This window comes from Tupaia chinensis, unplaced genomic scaffold (genome assembly GCF_000334495.1).
Source record: "Tupaia chinensis unplaced genomic scaffold, TupChi_1.0 Scaffold000634_1, whole genome shotgun sequence".
In the NCBI taxonomy this organism is placed as follows: domain Eukaryota; kingdom Metazoa; phylum Chordata; class Mammalia; order Scandentia; family Tupaiidae; genus Tupaia; species Tupaia belangeri.
In genome coordinates, this window is record NW_006160154.1 from 5,229,948 (window position 1) to 5,251,034 (window position 21,087).

At 43.0% G+C, this 21,087-nt stretch overlaps 1 protein-coding gene across 3 annotated transcripts in view; it reads left to right on the forward strand.

Annotated features, from left to right (window-relative positions):
• The window catches only part of ATP8A2 (ATPase phospholipid transporting 8A2), a 693,132-nt gene that overhangs the window by 473,687 nt on the left and 198,358 nt on the right, over positions 1–21,087 (forward strand). For all 3 annotated transcript variants that reach the window (XM_006159534.2, XM_006159533.1, XM_006159536.2), the window contains exons 31-33: positions 12,413–12,474; positions 13,583–13,639; positions 15,165–15,272. In XM_006159534.2, coding sequence (XP_006159596.1) covers positions 12,413–12,474; positions 13,583–13,639; positions 15,165–15,272 — 227 coding nt within the window. The remainder of the gene's footprint in view (positions 1–12,412; positions 12,475–13,582; positions 13,640–15,164; positions 15,273–21,087) is intronic.

Consider the following 21,087-nt stretch of genomic DNA (forward strand, 5'->3'; position numbering starts at 1 on the left):
CTTTAGATTTATACAAATGGAAGTACAGCTTGTACATCTAAGTACTAGTTACTAACCCAAACATCATAAGCTTAAAATAAAACCAAATTCAAATGAACGATTTCTTTTTCTGTTTTAAGTGCAGTAATGACTTGCTAAGATACAGCCCTGACTTTAGAAATGACATTTCTACTTTGACTTCACAAAGCTGATTAAAAGACTGTGTGAAATGAAAAAAAGAAAAAAAGAACATTTCTGTATAATGATTGTGTTTGAGCCACAGAAAAAGGCTCGAAAGGGCCAGTGTCATTACTCAGTTAAGCGTTTCTTAAAAAAAAAATTTATGCCTGATGGCACATGTGCCTCTGTGTGCGTGTGGGGCGGGGGGGAGAAGCACTCCCCAACAGGTCCTGGTCATGCCACAGTTCTTTTCAGCCTGTTTCTCCATCCTGTTAGGATGGTGAGCACATGCACATGTGCTTTGTGTGTTTTTTCAAGCCTCCAGGGTGGGATTCAAACTGTGGGCTCTGGCTCCCTCTACACAGCACTTAACTGCTGTGCTGCAGGGCCACCTAAGATGTCTTTTAATGTTCTAGTGTCTCTTTTAATAAATTCAGTACTTCGTGTATTTTAAACAGCTGAGTTTAGTGTGATATGGTAAGGAGTGTGAACTACAATTCCCATGTTTAACCCTTGCACCTTTAGCAGGAACTCAAATTGAGATGTATTAGCTAGAATAGGAATGGTGGTTGTAACAAACAGCCCCCAAATCTCAGGGGCTTAGCCTAGTGAAGATTTATTTTTCACTCATGTCGCTTTCCAGTGGAGGAGTGTGTTGTTCATAGGTATGTTAACTGTATTTTTCTTGTTTTCTGCCCTCTTTTTTTTTAAAGATTATTTGTTTACTTATTATTTCTTTACTTATTCATGAAAGAGACAGAGAACACCTCCAGCGATGTTTTCATCTGCCATCCACCCTTAGCCTCGGCCAAACAGGATCGCAGACGTGTGTGTGTGTCAAGTGTGCACAGAAGGACCTTGGGGCATGAATGGGGGACTTTCCCAGGTGGCTTCAGCATCTTGGCCATCATCATACTGCTGCACCACTATGGCGGGCGTCTTTTCTCCATTCTTGGACTTCTGGAATTTAGGGCCTTGATCTAGGAGAAACTGCCCCTCTGGGAATAGCAGATGACTTCCCGGCATGTGCACTTGCAGTATACAAACCAACCTAGCCAACCCCTTTACCAAATTTTCATATGCCGAGCCAGTATCCTTACTGATCCCAGGGTCTGGTACTGGACAATTCGGGACCGCCCTTGTAGCCCAGAGTCTGATCACATTATTCAAACTAGCCGACCCTCACCTTGGTGTGCCCGCCTTGCCTCCCGCATCACTTCCTGCAGCCAAGGCTCCGTGCTGTGCTCTGCCCCTGTCCCTTCCTGCCTCCTGGCCTACAATGGTGCTTCTCCCTGTGGCACTGCCTGGGTGCCATGACATGTTTCTAGGAGTCTGTGAGCCTGTCACAGTCATTTTCATGTCTGTGTGTCTTACCATACCTGGCTAAAATAAACCCTGGTACACTTCAACACTGCAGGCCACTCAGCCCTGGGATGCGGAGTGAGGAGAAAGGTCATTCACTGGCTGCCAGCTCTGGCAGGAAGTGAGCCATTATTTCTCTCACATCTGATTGGCAAGAACTAGTCAGGAGAGGGTGGGGGCTGGAGACTGCCACTTAGCTGTGCACTCAGGAAGAAGAGCCATGTCTGTGGCCTCCCGAGGTGACAGTTTGGCATTGGAAATCAAGTTTACATTCCATGATTTTTACTTCCTGTCTCAAATCTATTTTCAGTAAACAAAAATGAAAAAAGAAAAAAGAAAATTAAAAAAAAAAAAAAGATCGAAATCCGAGTTTCAGGTCCTTGATTCCACCCAGCAGAAACAGCAATAGAGAGAAGAGAAAATCCAGTAAAAGCCTTATATAACCAGGAACTTAACCCACACTGGTTATGAATGTAATTATAATCACTAACACTTGTATAAACCTACCTTTTATAACGTTCTTTCCAATACTTAATACCGTTCTGCACAGAGAAAGGAAAAAATACAGTTCTCTTCATGAATACCTGGTGTTGGAAGCAGAAAGAATAGTTTCCACGATAGTACAGGCACTGCAAGCAGATAGGCGGGTTAAGTTCTCAAAGTTTATTTGTAAATGAGCTATCAGAAGAAGCATGGAGCTTTTCACTCCCGATAAAAATTGAGTAGTAGGTGAAGCTGTGCCTCCTCCAACTGCTGGAGTCTTGAGAGGCCCAGAGAGCGAGGCGGGGAGAAGGGGCCGGCTCAGTTAATATTCTGGAATCCAGCTGCTCTGGAATAGTGCTGCTGGAAATTCTTGAGGCAAAAGGGTGAGGGAGGGAAAGCAGGAGAAACTTGGCATCTTCCCTCCAATGAAAATGTCTTGGCAAATGCTTTGATGTCAAGGGCACGGTGCCACCTCCACCTTAATTCTCCCTGCGGAGTCTTGGTGAGGGAGACGCCTGCAATTTTCAATGCAGCCATTCCACCTACTCTTGCTACATTAAAAATACACAGAGAACTCACATCGTCTGTTTTCAGGATTAGTAAGCCCCAGCTTTTCTGACACTATCGTACCATGTTGTAACTGTGTCTTTAGGACTTGCCTTTTGTCAGACCCACTTCTGAATACATTTTGTGGTTTTGCGGGGACAGGGATGGAATGTTTTTAATGAGCATTTAATTGGAATGGCATCTCTATAAAATGTCATCAACCTAGCCCTTTGGAATAGTCTGAAATAAGTGCCTTGATCATTCTGTCTGTTTAAAAAGTGAGACATACTTTTCTTACAAATCGTGGCTTTTCCCACAAGTATTTTCAAAGAGGTTTTTGCATGCAACATTTTTGAGGTGTTACTACCCGGTGTGGAGGGCCTGTGTGGTTTTGTCCCAGTTGTTCACTTTTAGTGTGTTTCCAGACCTCCTTTGGCTAATCCTACATAATGTCAGTCCCTAGGCCCAACCAAAATTTGCAAATTATTTGAATCTGAAAGAACAGGCTTAACTGCCACCTTGGGTGAGTGGATCCTACAGCCCTCTCTATGATAAACACCATTATTATATGGGATTTCACAACACGTGCAATCACAGATCATTCTAAATGTGATTGTGTTATCAAACCAAGCACCTGGGAAGTTGTCCTACTCTTTTTTTCTTGGCTCTGTGGGAAGTGCCCCTGGCCTTGCAGGAAGGTAATGCCCTCTTTTCTCAGCCCTCATCCAAGGGTGGATTTCTCCTGGATTTGCACAAGGCTGACTGATCGCAGACCTGCTCAGCCAAGTGCCAGTTGTTCTGATGCAATGGAGAGGCTAATCTCCTTACCTTTCTCCCCTGCTCTGTTCAGCCTTTGTGTGTTAATGATGGGTTTCTGTGAGGAAGTGCTCAGCTCCCTGCTGGTTAAGATGGAAAAACAAAGGCTTGGTGAGATCACATCTCTCCACGTGCCCTGTTAGTCATTTCTTTAACAAGGACCATTTTTTAGAGCTTTGCCTGGTGTGACCTGCTGCCCTCCCAGTTCTGGCTCACTGTGATGGCTCCACCTCTGCCGCAGCTGCCCCCGTTTCCCCCTGAGTGCCCCTCCATGCTCTCTGGGAGCTGATTTACCTTTTGCCTGAAATGTCCTTTCTCCTCTCGGTGCCCCCAATCATCCATCTATATCCCATGCTGCTTTCTCAAAAATAATAGTCTCCCTACAGCTCAAACAGATGGTGAGGAAATAATGTCTTAAAGCCTGGTTTGCAGAATTCATCTAGTCACCTAGGTTTGGGGCCCCGCCACTCTTATTTTTAAAAAATTCACATGAGATGTTAAATATCTGACTACAATGTTAACAAATGCAGTGACATGACAGAAAAGAACTTTTCCTGAGAGGGATGGTCGATTCGTGACAGTGCTGCTAAGAGGAAGTGAAATGGGAAGAAATATTTTGTAAGCAAAATATTCGGAAATAAAACTGGACAATCGAATGGGGCTTCTCCAGCCTTACATTATTAGCAAACTGTAGCTTATTAATGTTTCATCCACAAACATGTTCTTACAACTTTTTTTCTTCAAGGGTAGCTTGTTGGCGGGTTTTAGGGGGTGAGGCCCACAAGGTTTGCCTCTCCGGCAGTTGAAGTGGAGGCATTGGTTCCTTGGGAATTTCCTTCGTGGGACGTGTAGGGTGACGGCAGCGACTTGTCTGGAGATGCTACCTTTTCGGAGGCTTTTGATGTGTCCCAGAACCTCGAGTTGGTTTGGGAGAAATGATAAATCGTGACAGTAGCTTTGACTGGGGAAGGAGATACTCTAACCTAGAAACTGAAACGTGATGTTGTGTTGTCTCTCCAAAACGATGACCTGAAATACTAGGTTTTTCCGACCTTCTCAAAAAGCTTAATGCTCCAATTACCAGTGTAAACTTGCATTCAACGCCAGTGGGGTTCACTATCAAGACGAGTTAGAAATGAATGCATCATGAAACTCTAGAAGCTCCCTTTGGAAATGCCCTTCAGCTTTTCCTGGCTATTTCTTCTGCTCGTGCCAGATTGCCAGAGCCGTGTCCCATGATCTTAAGGCTGTTTCTCCATGGAATGGCTCTCTCCATCACTAGCACTCAGCACCCAGGTGATGGGAGATCACGCCCTTATAAAGGGTGCCCCCTTTGTGAGTCGCACCAGTTTTTACTGAAGATTCACTTGGGTCTCTCTCCTGATCCTGTGCACTTGGAGGTCCCTCCAGGCTCTCCCCTCCTTAGCCTGATTGGAGAACTGAGGTTTCCCTTTAGCATTAGACAGCCTTATTCCACAGCATACTCTATATACACTTTCAGCTTCTCTCTACTCCTGCTAGTGCAGTAGTTCTGTCTTTCCTTCTTGCAGATGATTTCGTCCTGCCTCCAGGGAACACATAGCATTGTCTAGAGATATCTGTGGTTGTCATTACTGGAAGAGGGCTACTGGCATTTGTGGGTAGAGGTCAGGGATGCTGTCAAAGTCCTACAGGATACAGGACAGCTCCCCCAGCAGAATGATCTGGCAAAACATCGGAAATGCCAAGTCCAAGTTAGCCAGGACCCACACACATGATTCAGAATAAAGCTCAGATCTGGGACCAGCAGTTAGCGTAATGGCTATGTCGCTGGACTCCCACGTAGTCGACCGCGGTTCGTGTCCCGGACCCGGTGGCTTAAAACTCACGCCGGGCGCATGTGCGTGCGTGCCCAAGATCCCGAGAGGAGGATGGAGAAGGGATTGTGGTGTGGCCATCCCCCTGGGGGGTGATTTCTCGCTTTCTATCTCTCTGTCTCTCTCTCTGTCTGGCGAGCACACACACCCTATAGCAAAAACCTCTCAAAAAAAAAAGAAAAAAAAAAGAATAAAGCTCAGATCTTAGGGCCTGTTTCTGTGCCCCTAGAGTTTGCTGTGTGTTTTTTCTTATGTGGGTTAGTACTTTGTCTATGAACCTGATTTTCTGTCCACCTTTATGCCCTCCTAGAGATTTTCTTCCCCTTAGCTTTGATATTTCCAAAGAGTACTTCTTACTCTAATGATTTTCCCTCTTCAAATTATCTCCTTTCATTCTTTGGGATCCTTTTTTTTTTTTTGGAAAGGTTTTTGCCATAGGGTGCATGCGCTCACCAGATGGAGAGAGACAGAGAGACAGAAAGCAAGAAATCACCCCCCAGGGGGGATGGCCACATCGCAATCCCTTCTCTTCCATTCTCCTCTCGGGATCTTGGGCACACACGCACACATGCCTGGCGTGAGTTTTAAGCCACCGGGTCCGGGACTCAAACCACAATCGACTACATGGGAGTCCAGCGACATAGCCATTACGCTAACTGCTGGTCCCTGGGATCCATTTTTATAACTCAATTCATGAAAACAAACTCTTGTTTACAAAATTGTACAGCTCCAGGGCCAGCAGGTGGCATGGTAGTTAAGGTGCTGGACTCCCACATGGCCAACTGCAGTTGGAGTCCCAGACCTCATGGCTTGCTTTCTTGTTTTCTCTCTTTCTCTCTCACTCCATATCTCTCTAGTGAACTAAAAAAATAATAACAACAAATTAAATGAAATGATTCTTTCTTTCCCCCCAAAAGAAACTAACTACGTGACCTTGAATATGTTACTTAACTGCAGTTCCAGTTTCTTCATCTGCGGGGAGGAAATGTGCAGATCCTAATTCTATCTCCTACAGTTGTTCAAGCCTTAAAGGAGCTGAGATGAGGGCTTATCAAAAAGTTCGTGGAAATATGTATCAGAAAATCATGTTCGAATTTCAAAACTTTTGTATCAAAATAAATACATACTTTAATTCCATTTTCATGAATTTTTGGCTTCCTCATATGTTCATATGTGGTAGAATTATATTTGTCCTATAACTATTCCTACAGGGTATATGTTTTCAACAGAGAATGTCTTATACTGTCTAGCAATTTCTATTTATTATGTCTATAGCCATAAAATGTGAAACACAGTCTAACCCTTAATATTAGGCAAATGCAATGTTTGTTTAATTTCTTTTAGTCTGTGTATCAACTAGCATTGCAAACATTGGTACTAAGAGGAAATGTTTGAGGTTGTCCAACCACAACTGCACACTTGGGTGTGCAGCTTAGTCTCAGCCCTTCCGATATGAGTTTGCCGTAGGCTCCCTTAGGGCTTCATGCAGGTGAAGTCAGGCAGGCAGATCACTCACTCTTCTCAATTTAAATGGCTGCTCTCCATTCACGAACTCATCCGATGAGACTGAGCCTGGGAAACACATGCTGAGCGGAAATGAGGAGGAAGATCTGAGACTCCCATTTCTGCCTTGAAATGCATGGTGCTGATGTAGCTGCTAAGAACCTGGATCTTAGTATCATAGAAGTTCCTCTCTGAAGAGCACTTAGAAGCCATTCATTCATTATCATCTGCATCTGAAATAAACCCCCATTTTATAGCTGAGAGAACTGAGACTCAGAACCAAATACGTTTCTTATTCAGACAGGGCTTCACTGTCTTGCCCATGCTGGACAGGAGCTTGCAATCCTCCTGCTTCAGCCTCCTCAACAGCTAGGACTGCAGGTGTACAGCATCGCACTGGACTTTTTAGGGTGGGCTGGGGATCAAACCAGGCCTCTCATGTGGCCTCAGCCTGCCTGCCAAGTAGCCTGTCTACCAGTGTAGCAAGTACCAGTGTGGTACTGCCAGGGGCCAGAACCTACATGTATATATGTATTTGGTTGTTTGCCATAGGGTGCATGTATGTTCTGGAGAGACAGAGAGAGACAGTGAGAGGAAAAGAGAAAAATCACCCCCCATCCCCACAGAAGGAATGGCCACACCACAATCCCTTCTCCTCCTGGGATTCTGAGCATTCATGCATGTGCGTCCATTGTGAGTTCCAAGCTGCTGAATCCAAGACTTGAACTATGGGCAGCAATGTGGGAGTCCAGTGCCGTAACCACCACACCACCTGCTGACCCCAAACATAAGCTCTTTTATAAACTAAATAACTGTAGAGCTGGAACAGAGATCAGGACTGGATAACTGTCTTTTGTCATTACTAGGTTTTTAAAATTTTTCCCCACTATCCCTAATTCCTTCTCACCACCTCACTTTTCTAAATATCCTTTTTCTTTTTCTTATAATATAGTCATGTTCCATTGCGATCTGTTTTTCTTGGTTTACACTTAAAATATTGATCACTCGAAGGTCCTTTGCGAGAACATGCACTAGACACTGCTGCTTGGCAAACTGAGGCCATCTGGAGGCCCCAGGTTCATACGTGCACACTAAAAACAAGACATGGTGGTGAGTGCCTTTGGTCCCGGCTACGTGGGAGACTGAGGTAGGAGTATCGTGGCAGCATGGACACACTGTTTACAAAGGTGCTCAGGCACAGAACATTGGTAACACTCTCGATTCCTCATGTTCTTGTCTATTCCAGATCCAAATCACGGGCAAATCTTATCATTTCTGCCTTCAGAATATATGCCAGTTTCTTCCACTTTTTCCCCCTCTGATGAGACCCCCTCTGGCCCTGGAGCACCTGGTAGGACTTTCTGCAGGGTTGGAAGCGTAGCCACCAACCTGTGTTTATTGAGCCACTAACATATACATCTGTTGAGCAGCTAAAGTGCAACTAGTGCAACTGAGGAACTGATTTATAAATTTTAAATTTGAATAATTTATTGGGCCAGCCCAGTGGGGTCATGGTTAAGGAAACTGGATGCTACATGGCTGACTGCAGGTTCAAGTCCTAGATCTGGCAGCATAATAACCATGATGGGTGCTTGTGCATGCCCAAACACCTGAGAGGAGGGAGGGATGGAAGAGAAGGGGTTGTGACACGGCCACCCCCCATGGGAGGTGATTTCTCACTTTCCCTTTCTCTGTATGATTCCCTTTCTCTCTGGTAAGTGCATGTGTCCTCTACCCACCCACCCCCAAAATAAAAAAACACAACAAATTATTAAGGGCCTGCTCTGTAGCCTCATTGTTAAGGAAACTGAATCCCACATGGCAGACTTCGGTCCAAATGCCAACCCTGGAAGCTTTAGAGTCACACCGAGTGTGTATGCGTGCATGCCCAAAATCCTGAGAGAGAGAAATGGAGAAGAGATGTGGCCATACCCCATTGGGAGTGCGTGTTCTCTCTCTCTCTCTCTCTCTCTCTCTCTCTCTCCCTCTCTCTCTCATGACTTCATGCACCTTCTGCCAATATGGAAGATTTATTGAGATATAATTTATGTACCATACAATTCACTCATTTAAAGTGTAAACTTTTATGGTTTTTAATATAGTCATAGAGTTATGCAAACCACATAATAATCAATTTTCAGATGTTTTCATTTCCCCCAAAAGAAACTTCATACCCATAAGCAGTCTCCTTCCATTTCCCCCAAACACCTCGAGCCTGAGGCAACCACTGATCTGTACTGTCCCTACAGATTTGCTTATTCTGCATCTTTTGTCCAAATACAACTTTGTACCAATTCAATATATATAGCCTTTTGTCTCTGGCTCCTTTCACTTAGCATAAGATTTTCAAGGTTCATCCATGCCATAGCATGTATCACTGTGTCATTCCTTTGTGTTGCCTAGTGATATCCTATCACATTGACATACCACACTTTAATTTTCCACTCCCCAGTTGATAGACAGCTGGTTGTACATAGGCTATTATAAATAACACATAATGCAATTAGTTGTTTCAGACCATCATGAATACTTATAACTAATGCTGTCATATACAAGTTTTCTTGAGTTTCATTCATATGCATTTATTTCTCTTGATTATATATGTAAGGAATGAAATTGTTGGGTAATTTTGGGTCACCTTTTGAGCAAATGCCTTTTAGTTTCCAAAGTGTTTGTAAAATTTTATTTAATTTTACTTTTAAAATTTTATTAATTTAAACGTAAATTAATAAATGGAGCAACTGGTTACCCCATGGAACTGCACGGCTTTGGCATCACCAGTATCGCCCTCCTCCATGGGTTATTATTGTCATTTCCAATTAGCTTTGTGTTCTGTCTTCCTGTAAAAGCTGTACTATTGGCTATTCCTCCTAAGCATGTAACCTATGCTATTTTGTGCCCAGCTCGGAATCCCCCAGTGGTCGTCCATTACAAGTTACAGAGAAATCAGAACTCTTCTGCTTTGACTGAACATTCTCTTTTTCCTTCTCCCTGTGTCTCCAGCCAGACTGGAGATTACAGTGGTCTTTCAACTCATCAAGTGTTAACTGTATTCAGACTCTTCTTTTTTTACTGTCTACATGGAATACATGCTTTCTTTCTTTCTTCTTCTTCTTTTTTTTTTTTTAAGAGCGATTTTCGATATAGAGTGTGTGCACTTGCTGGAGAGGCAGAGAGACAGAAAGTGAGAAATCATCCCCCCCCCCAGGGGGATAGCCATGCTGTATTTCCTTCTCCTCCATTCTCCTCTTGGGATTTTGGGCATGCATGCACACACGCCTGGCATGAGGTTTTTTTGTTTTGTTTTGTTTTGTTTTCAAATTTTTAAAATTTATATTTATTTATTTATTTACATTCATTTACTATGCGTTTAAGTCATCTGGTCTGAGACTCAAAGCACTGTCGATTACATGGGAGTCCAGCGAAGTAACCACTATACCATCTGGTGATCCCAATACATTATTTCTAGATATTCATTCAACTCACTCATTCCGTTCAGATCTCCTCAAATGTTCAACTCTTTGGAATGATTTTCCCTGAGTTCTGAGTTTAGAATAGCAGCCTCTGACACTCTGTTTCCTATTACTGTACCGTGTAGAGCTATGCCTGACATTTATCGTCTTTTTGTTTGTTTATTTATGGTCTGTCTCCCTCACTATAGTGAAGCTCTGTGAATACAAAGACCTTCTCTTCCCAGTTCCATAATAGTACCTGGCATAAGGTAAACGTCAATCAAATATTTATTGAGTACATACGAGAATTATATTTCTCCTTTCAAGGCTGTAATCTATGTTAGAATTAAAGAAATGGTCTCCTGTTGAATCTCAAGTGTTTCTTTACTGAGACATGCCTTTGAAAGTGTTGCATTTATCGTTTCAATAATCTTAGGGCCGGTGACTGCAAAGGGAACTCCTAGAGTTTTGAATAGCTTCCTGCGAGTATATTGAGTATATTCATTTGTTGCCGTCTTGAGGTTTATTAGCCTCTCCCGTACTTTTTTAACTTTTTCACTTCCTTCTCACTTAGCAAAGTCCCGTCTATGCCTGTAGCCTCCTTACCACCTCTCTCTTAACCTTCGAGATCGTTCCTTCTTAAGTCAGTGCCCAGCTCTCTCTGTTCGCTCAGTGTGACTCATGTTTCCCAGCAGCCCCTCAGTTTAGGCCCATGCCTAACGCATCCCACAATGTCACCTCCCTTATCCATAAATTGACCTATGTGCAATCAGGAGATGGTACCTGCCCTAGAGCTCAATTCAGGGACTCTCAATCACCAGGTCTCTCACCTATGACTTGACTAGATCATTACGCTGTTTTGAGAAAATAAATAGATCCAGGCACCAGCAGTTGACGTAATGGCTATGTTGCTGGACTCCCATGTAGTCAACTGCAGTTAGAGTCCCGGACCCAATGGTTTAAACTCACAGCAGATGCGTGTTGTGTGTGCCCAAGATCCTGAGAGGAGAATGGAGGAGAAGGGATTGTGGTGTGGCCATCCCCCCTGGGGGGTGATTTCTTGCTTTCTGTCTCTCTGCCTCTCTCTGCCTTTCTGGCGAGCACATGCGCCCTATAGCAAAAACCTCTCCAAAAAAAAAAAAAAAGAAAGAAAGAAAGAAAAGAAAAGAAATAGATCTGAATTCTTTAATGAAAGTGAGATTCTTCAATGAGCAGATGGGAAAATCAGTGAGCTGAAAGAGGTGCACACTTGAAAAAGTTCTAATGCTGGCACTTAATGACTGGTCAATATGTTCTTATCCCTTTTCTTTAAAAAAATAAAAAGAAAAGATATTTTAATCTATTATTGGGTCATTGGGAGAGTCATGATGCATATTTGCATAGAAAAACATAGAAATATACGTCATGACTTTCCCAGCAATCTGCTAGTGACCTAGTAAAGATCATTGCAGATCAAGTTCTGGTTGTTTGATTTGTTATGAAACTTGATTTTTTGTTTGTTTGTTTGCTTCATTTAGAGAGAAGAAAAGATAAAAAGTATTCATAGTTAGAAAAAGAAGGAGCTAGGCAAACCCCCTGGCCTAGAGGTTAAGGGAGCTACATCCCACATGGCTGACCCTGTGGTTTGAATACTGGTTCTAGGAGCTGAAAAACACATGGGATATGTGTGGGTGTACCCCAAATCCTGATGGGTTGGAGAAATGGAAGAGGATCTATTGCAGAGTGGCCATGCCCATTATGGAGTGCTTTCTGCCTATCCTTCTCTTTGTCTCTCTCTCTCTCTGGTGATCCTACATGTTTACTGACAAAGAAAGAAAGAAAGAGAGATGGAAGCATTTGAATCATAGGCAATGTAATTTTGAAATCCTTGGGCCAGCATGTAGCATGATAGTTAAAGCACTAGATCCCACATGGCCAACTCCACAGTTCAAGTCCCAGGCCCAGTGGCTTGAAAAACATGCCATTAGGTGTGCAAATCCCTATAGGTGAATGGAGGAGAAGGGGTTGTGGCATGGCCACCCTTCCTGCCCAGGGGTGATTTCTCACTTTCCGTCTCTCTCTGTGTCTCTCCACCAAGTGTACATGCCCTATGACTAAAATCTAAAACAAACAAACAAAAAAAGAACTGCTTTTACATTTTGATAGATGTTTCTAAAGATCCATTTTTATTTCTAAGTAAAATTAACTGCTATGCTCAGCTTCTTAGAAATTAACAGTATCTTCTTTATTTTTCAGATACCGCATTGGCCAGTGGCCACGCCACAGATTATTTATTTGTTGGAAATATTGTTTACACAGTAAGTTTATCGGTTTATTGAGCCACTCTTAAATGGAACATGTGTGGATTGTGTATCTCTAAATCCTTTCTATAAGGCCCTCTTCATTATTATTATTTACTTGAAATCTTTGAATGATCTATTATAGGTGCCTTAATATTTGGAATGGCTATGACATGTTTACATCATAGTTTTTGAAGATTATCAGGTTTCCAGCTAAGTAACTAACAGATTTTGTCATTATTTAAAAAAAGTTTTTTTTGGGGGGGAGAGGATTTTTGCTATAGAGCACGTGGGCTTGCCAGAAAGACAGAGAGAGACAGAGAGACAGAAAGTGCGAAATCACCCCATAGGGGATTGGCCATGCTGCAATCCTTTCTCCTCCATTCTCCTCTTGAGATCTTAGGCACGCACGCACACGCGCCTGGCATGAGTTTAATCCATTGGGTCTGGGACTCGAACTGCGGTCGACTACATGGGAGTCCAGCGACATAGCCATTACGCCAACTGCTGGTCCCAATTCTGTCATTCTTCAGATAACCATTTCATATCTACCTATAAAAGAAAACAACACTCAGGAAGGTGATTTCTCCCAAATCATCCAAGAAAAGGATAAAACTCTTATTTGTGAGAAGATGATCACTGGAAAGAGAGCTTTTTGGGAAGTAAATCTGTCTGGCTGTTCCCTAAAAATAACTCCTAAAGAGTCAGCTAATAAGATGGTATTTTCAAAAAATAGTCCCTTGCAGGACCAGCAGTTAGCATAATGGCTATGTTGCTGAACTCCCATGTAGTTGAACACAGTTCGAGTCCTGGACCCAGTGACTTAAACTCACGCTGGGTGTGTGTGCATGCGTGCTCAAGATCCTGAGAGGAGAATGGAGGAGAAGGGATTGCAGCATAGCCATCCTCCCTGGGGGGTGATTTCTCACTTTCTATCTCTCTGTCTCTCTCTGTCTTTCCAGTGAGCGCACGTGCCCTATAGCAAAAACCTCTCAAAAACAAAACAAAACAAACCAACAAAATAGTCCCTTGGAAGAAATAGCTCTAGGAGACAGGAGCTTTCTCAGGGAAAGTGAAAACAACTCACTGAGATTAATATGCTTTCTCAAACCCTTTCTTTTCACAGTATGTTGTTGTTACTGTTTGTCTGAAAGCTGGTTTGGAGACTACAGCTTGGACTAAAGTAAGTTTTCTGGAATTGTTTCTTTATCTACCATAGTTTTTTTGTCTTTATTTTTTGTTTGTTTGTGTTGTTTTTTAATGCTATAAATTCTTTTTAAGTCTTAGGAAAACAATCAGGGTTATCTAGCTCTTTTGTTTTAAATTTTGTATGTAAAAATTGTGGTTTGATCTTTATCGGGACAAATTTGCAGTCCAAAGTTTCCTGGTGATTCATTTGCTTGGCACTTACTACAGCTCTAAGCTACTAACAGTCAGCTCATTTCAAATGCTCATTGAAAAAAATAAAGATCTCTCTCTCTTATACACATTTGCATACGCAAATGTGGAAAACATAGGAGGACACAATATTTTTAATTTTCATTTTAGCCACAAGACATAGTCATTGTTAACACTTTACTGTATAACATTCCAAACTTTATTTTATATATGTGTATGTGTGTCCATGTTTTAGTAAGACGCTGCATTATAGAGACTAGCAGATGGTGTAATGATTATATCATTGAACTCCATGTAGTCAACTGTGGTTCGAGTCCCAGACCCAGTGGCTTAAACCTCATGCCAGGTCCATGTGCATGTGTGCCCAAGATGCCGAGAGGAGAATGGAGGAGAAGGGATTACGGCGTGGTCATCCCCTATGGGGTGATTTCTTGCTTTCTGTCCCTCTGTCTCTCTGTCTGTCTCTGTCTCTTTGGCGAGCATATGTACTCTATAGCAAAGATTTCTCTTAACAACAACAAAAAAAGATGATCCATTATAGACCATGGAGTTTTGCCATTTTCTCTCCCTACTTAAAGATACGTCAGGCACATCTTTAATGCTTTAGAATACACTTGTACAGTCATCGTTCATGATTAAAGAGTATTAGGTTTTACTGATGTTCCATCGTCTGTTTCATCAGTGCCTTGCTTTAAAACATCTTGTTTATTTCCAGCATTTGAGGATTATAACTAATGCTCCATGTTTATCTCATGATCTGGCTGCTGTAATGCGTCCAGTAATGTAATCCACTAGACTAATATACAGTGTTCGTGCTGGCAAGATTCATTTTGTAAGCCGCAAAAAGTTACGGTGACTAAATGTAATTAAAAATATATAAACAAATAAACATTCGTAAAAAGGGAGGATGAAAATAAATAAATAGATAAACATTCTGCTAAGAAAAATGGAGACAGGCTTGGAGAACAGTGTGGAACCAGGAAATGCCTAAGAGACACTGGCAATTAATGCAGTGGTATATGACCGCGAATTAGGCTGGGATCTCAGGAGAGGAGGTAGCAGATTTTGAGTTTATTTTGTATAAAAAAAACTTACAGAACTTGCAGATGATTAAATTGAAGATTTCATCTTCAAGTTAGTTTGGGATCAGTAGTTACTTGAATTCTTGGTTGAACGTTCTGAGACAGGGAATTAGAAAGACTTCCATAAAGAGCAGAAGTTGGACAGGTGGGGATTCTGCACAGGCAGAGCTTGCTAGATGTCCCAGTCAGGCTGAGGAGCCTGGCCTGAGTGTCTCGTCTCTTCCACAGTTCAGTCATCTGGCTGTCTGGGGAAGCATGCTGATCTGGCTGGTGTTTTTTGGCATCTACTCAACCATCTGGCCCACCATTCCCATTGCTCCAGATATGAAAGGACAGGTTAGTACCACTAATTGTGAGTGTGCCTCACCTTCCAGGGCTGCCAACAGCAGTGTTTCTCCAGGCACAGGTAAGTGGGTTTTCTGTGTCTTATGACAATGATAAACTCCAAGAGAGACTGGCATTACCTGCATCCATCAACATCTATCAGGAGATGAACATTCCGCATCAAAGCACCTGTCCAAAGAAATGGCCTTTGAAATTTTAAGCATTGTGAAAATTGTCAACTTAAATCCTCAGACATTCCCAGACATCCACATTTCTGTAATGAGTTATGTGTTCATTATATATAGTATAGATGTGCACAGTTTGTGGCCCTTTGAACACCAGAGCTGTTGTAAGTTGTTTGCAATCTATTGATTATGTTGATTACAGCTTCAGTAGTAAGTGTATGATTATACTCTGGTTAGTTGATAAGTGGCTACCTGTGAAAGACAAATTTAGCACCACTATTGAGCAGATTGTCAGTGAACCAGAGTCTCTCATCAAGTATCTCTTTAAACTAAAGAGACTGATGCTGAAGATCTTTATACTTGTTTGAATACTTTTTGTGTTTTCTATTCTTTTGTATTATCATTTTTTGGTGTTTGAGATTGAGCCTTCAACAATGACAAACTGGATCATAGAATCCCAATGTATTGGGTTGGACCCAATACGTTGGGATTGAGGAAGAACCTTAGCAATCCTGTGGTCCAAATCTCCTCAATTAAAAAATGAAACTATATGCACCCAGGTCCTCCAGGCCTATCCCATAGACCCCCACCGGGGAGTCACCCATAACCTGCGCTGCACTTCCTGACAAAGTGCTGCCCCAGCCTGGAGCATTAAGGAGCCTCTACATTGACCCTCCATGCATGGTTGGATGTGTTCCTCATCACACTGTGAAAGCTGCAGTATATTGGGCCATTTCAAGTCCATTCTCTGAGCTCTTGGGACCCCTTTTCTCAAACAGCCAAAAACCCTACTGCCCAGAGGAGTGCTTGGGCCTCTCCCCAAATCCAGGCCAGTGTACACACCCCTGGGTCCAAGGGGCAACTATTTGTGAGTGATGTGCACTGAGTAGATGGGATCTTTTCTCTGGGATATCCACTCACCTTTTCAGGAGGATGATGGGGGACAGAATCAGGGTTGGAAAGAGAAGAACCAAAGGTCAGAGACTTCCACTGATGTCCCTGCCCCAAGAGTCCAAGTTTTGGAGGCAGGCCTGTGCACATACACCTGGCTGTTCTCTCTGCCTCACTTCCTCTGCAGAAATGAACACAAACTCCTGGGTCTACCCAAGCCTGGATATGTGTCCAGCAACTAATTTACATGAGATAGCTCAGAGGTGGCATTGCTTGCCTTATTCCCTGGTGAACCCATCAGCTAATATACCCTGGGGTGTCCAGGACTGCCATGAGAGTGGGTGCTGAGCAGGAAGGACCTGTCTTCCCAGAGTCCTCCAAGACACCTTTGCATTGTGTAAGGAAAGAGAACAAACACATATCATGCTTTTTTCAGTTCTGAAAGCCAGGTGGTAGAGGAAATTACAGAGCATCAATAAACCTAGAAGACTGTTGTGGAGAAAAACTAACATCCCCCAGCACAGATACGTTGTGCATTTAAACTAATCAATGTTATGTCCTAAATCAATGTGATTGGTCTCCATTAAACGAAACAAGGAAAGTATCCACTGCAACGAGAATTATTTGTTAAGGCATCCATGCTTAAAATGCCTACCTCTTGCTCTCTTCCTTCTGGGTAAGGGTAGGTGCTCTCTGATGACTATGTCATTTAGGAAATGTTATGCACAGCTGATGGGGCCGCAACCAGTTGCTGTGGGCATTTCTCTACAGTAAAGCAGAGAGACAGCAGATGAGAGGGGATCATTTGGTGTGTGGCTGGCAAACAAAGCCCTCTCCTTTGAAAGCCCCTGCTCTGGTGCACCTCTTCTGTGTACATTGGCCTCAGCGACTCTACTGTGAATGTGCATGAGTTAGGCTGGTTGACAGCTCTTACTCCCATCCAGAGCTTGACTTTTGAACTGCAGAGGGACTGTCCTTATCAGGCAGCCGCTAACACGCTGGCATTTTCACAAGAGCACGCCAACCTGTGTGGTTTCAAGGTCTTTTGAGGTAAAAATGTAGCGAGCTGTTCCCACCATCAAAGAGTAAAGAAGTGATATTAAATCACGTGTCACTTTTGTACAAAAATATTTGACTACTTGAACCATGTCATCTCACCCTTTTTGCTGGTTGGTTTGTTTCCATGAGGCTAATCATGTTGCTGTGCAATAGGACATAGCTGGCCGAGGCCATGGTTTTCATTAGGCATCGAATGAGGGATTAATGCAGTTTTCACGTGGCTGGATTTCCAAGTGGGTAGTCCGCTGTCTGAGTTTAAAGAGCTGTTTGTCATCTCTACTCTCCCTCCAGGGCAGAATACTAAGGGGGAAAGTGTATTGGGAAACCATCTGTAACTTATTGCCATAACCCAGGGTAGTTATATTTCACCTATTGGTTGCCACTCTCTGTTTTGACTCATGGCTTTTTCATTCTCTGCAAAGTGGCAGGGAATTACAGGCACTCCTCGCTTAACAACAGTTCTGGCCCTGCAACTAGGTCACTAAGCAAATTGGTCCATAAGCATGGATCTCAAAGGTGAATGTCTTATGTTGTGTTGTGATGCTATAAGGTATACATTTTTCAGTAGCTGTCGTGTGACACCACACTAGAATAATGTAGGTCTACCCTTACAACAAGCATACATTAGGTTAGCACCAGAAAAGTGACAGGACACTACCACACAGCAATATAAATGCAGCATAATTGTTTTTATGTATTCTGAATACTGCTATGGGTGCACAGTAAAGTGTACATTTATCAATGAAATATGTAGTCTTGCATCCTTGTGAATGTGTTGAGTAGTGAATACTAACTGACTGCAGGAGCGAGACAAAGACTGAGAAAGGGGATTCCCAAGACTCAGACAGACAGACAAAGGGGATTCCCATGATGGAAAACTGATCCGAAGTCCAAGCAGTCCTTAAACAGGTAGGTGCTTCAGTGTACTGAAAAACAGGTTACGCATTTGAAGAATCACTTGGGTAGAGAGTAGCTAAGACTAGTCTGAAGTCTCGGAAAGGCTTTTTTTACCAACCTAGGAGGAATTATATGCTGTCATAATGGGAGAGTGGGGCTCAGCCCCTGTGGCCGTCTATGGCATAATGATCTATAGTGCTGGAAGCCATGGCTGACTGCAGTTTGAATCCCCAGGCAACCTGTAACTTGCTGGGTGCATGTATACCCAGGATCTTGACTGGCTGAAGGGCTGGGAGAAGGGCATAATGGTGTGACTAGATTCCATTGAGGGTGTGTGTGTGTGTATGTGTGTGTGTGTGTGTCTTTCTCTCTCTTGCATGGATATACTCTCAATCATAAAAGAAATAAAATAAATAAACATTTTTTAAAAAAAGAGAGATGGAACTGTGCTCAGGTGCAGTCCGTAAAAGGAACTGGCTCGTGTTTGGGGACTACTGAAATGCGTCCAAGCCTTGCCCATCGCTTTGGTTGCAGGTTAGTGAATGCATAAGAATGAGAGATTTTATGGGAAAACACGCCTTTTTAAAAATTGGTACTTTAAGAATGTTTTCAGCCATTTCTACAAACCTTTTTGTTTTGGGGGGGTAGTTGAGCACTAGATGATAGATTTTTGGCAAATGAACATAGTTCTTTGAAGCTCTAGACTTAAACCTAGTGCTAGTGGCAAATGGTATTTCTCTCCCAAGGGCTAGAGATAGATTCAACACACGAAACATTCTGTCTATTCATAGCATCTTCAACTGTTGAAAAGATGCATTGTTTTTGCTGGCGTTTCCTAAACTAATTTTATTAAATATTTCTTTGTCTTATCCATCATATTTGGAGTTTTTCTCGTGGGAGAGAATACAGGTTCTCCCTGAGGGTAAAGAAAAGAAAGGGCTGTAGAATTAAAGAGTTGTTCTCCACTGTCAAAGAGTCTTTATCTTCCCCAAAGCACCTCATGATCCGATGGTATGTGAAACTCAACCAGACCCTGAGTCAGGAAGTCCCAGTGGAAGTTTTGAAATCAAAGAAGTCATCTGCGTACAGACTCTCCAGAGCATATGCAACATTCCAGGGCACCCTGCTTTTCCATATACCTAAGCCCAAAATAAGCTATGATCAATTAAAACCCAGGTTATGTCTCTCCTGGTTAACACCAAAGTCCTCCATTATGGAAAGTACGTGACGTTTTTCCGTAGGAGACCATGTCATTTTCCCCAATAGCATAACCATGCGCTATAAGCTTCACCATGCGAGTCCCCAATGTCAACCTAAAGGTAGAAGCTGACAAAGTTTCTGTACTCAACCACCTTCCTCAAAGTTGCCTGCTGAAGTCCGGCACCAGATTAGACAGATGGGGAAAATGTGATCTAAAACTAAGTCAGGAAATAGGCTTGTATTTTCCTCAGGCGTTCCCAAAGCCCGTTGACTATAGGAGTGTCTGAGGAGAGGCCATCTTATTTGACCTCTACTCAAAAGTCAGAAGACTGGGTTCGTGCCCCAGCGAGAGCTGTGTAACCTTCGGCAAATCACTTAACCTGCATTAATTTTCTAATCAGTGAAGTCAAAATGATGTCAGTCACCCTAATTACCTCAGAGGATTGTGGTGAGGTTGTAATAAGATAACCCGGGAGATAGCTAAAACATGCATATTCTTCTCTTTCCTGCAGTGACGAATATTTTTTAACCTTTATAAACAGAAATACTGCTGTGATTGAAACTCTCAATTCTTTTAGTCAAAAATTTTAACATTTTAGAGGCCAGATGGAGGTGCATCAGTAATTAATACAACATTCTGCAAAAGTAGATCCCCATGGGTAGGTTCCAGATTCCTATCCAGTGACCTCCCTGAACACATGGGCTTGCGTGTGCCCATGATCCAGGACTGGCTGAGGCTAGGGGTAGATAGCACCATTGGAATCTGCCGAAGGTGGGTATCTCTCTGTCTCTGTCTCTCTTGCTCATGGGAGAAATACTCTTTTTTTTAACAAGGTTTTTGCCTTAGGGCCACATTTGCTAGCCAAAGAGAGAGAAAGAGACACAGAACTAGTGAGAGGGAAGGTGTGAAATCACCCCCCAGGGTGATGGCCACGCCTCAATTCCTTCTCTTGGGATCTTAGGCATACATGCACACTTGCCCAGTGAGATTTTCAAGCCACTGGGTCCAGGCCTCGAACTGTGGTCGGCCATGTGGGCTACCATCTACTGGCCCCAGAAATACATTTTTCAAAAACCACTTTTAAAAAGGAATTTTAGGACCAGTAGATGGTGTAATGGTTACATCACTGGTCTCCCACAGAGTCACCTGTGGTTCTAGTCCTGGGCCCAGCGGCTTAAAACTCATGCAGGGCATGCCCAAGATCCCAGGAGGAGATTGGAGGAGAAGGGCTTATGGTGTGGCCATCCACCCAGCAGGTGATTTCTCGCTTTCTGTCTCTCTGTGTCTCTGGTGAGTGTTCACGTACCCGATAGCAAAATTCTCTCCAAAAAAAAAAAAAATTTAACCTGGCCAGTAGGTGGCATAGTGGTTCAGGTGCTAAACACCTACATGGCTGACATAGTTTGAGTACTGGACCTGGCAGCTTGCTTTCTCTCTTTCTCTCCCTCTCCCTGCCCCCATCTCTCTCTGGCAAGTACAAATGCCCTATAGAAAAATTTTTAAAACTGGGACTAGCAGTTGGTGTAATGGCTATGTTGCTGGACTCCCATGTAGTTGACAGTGGTTCAAGTCCTGGACCTGGTGGCTTAAACTC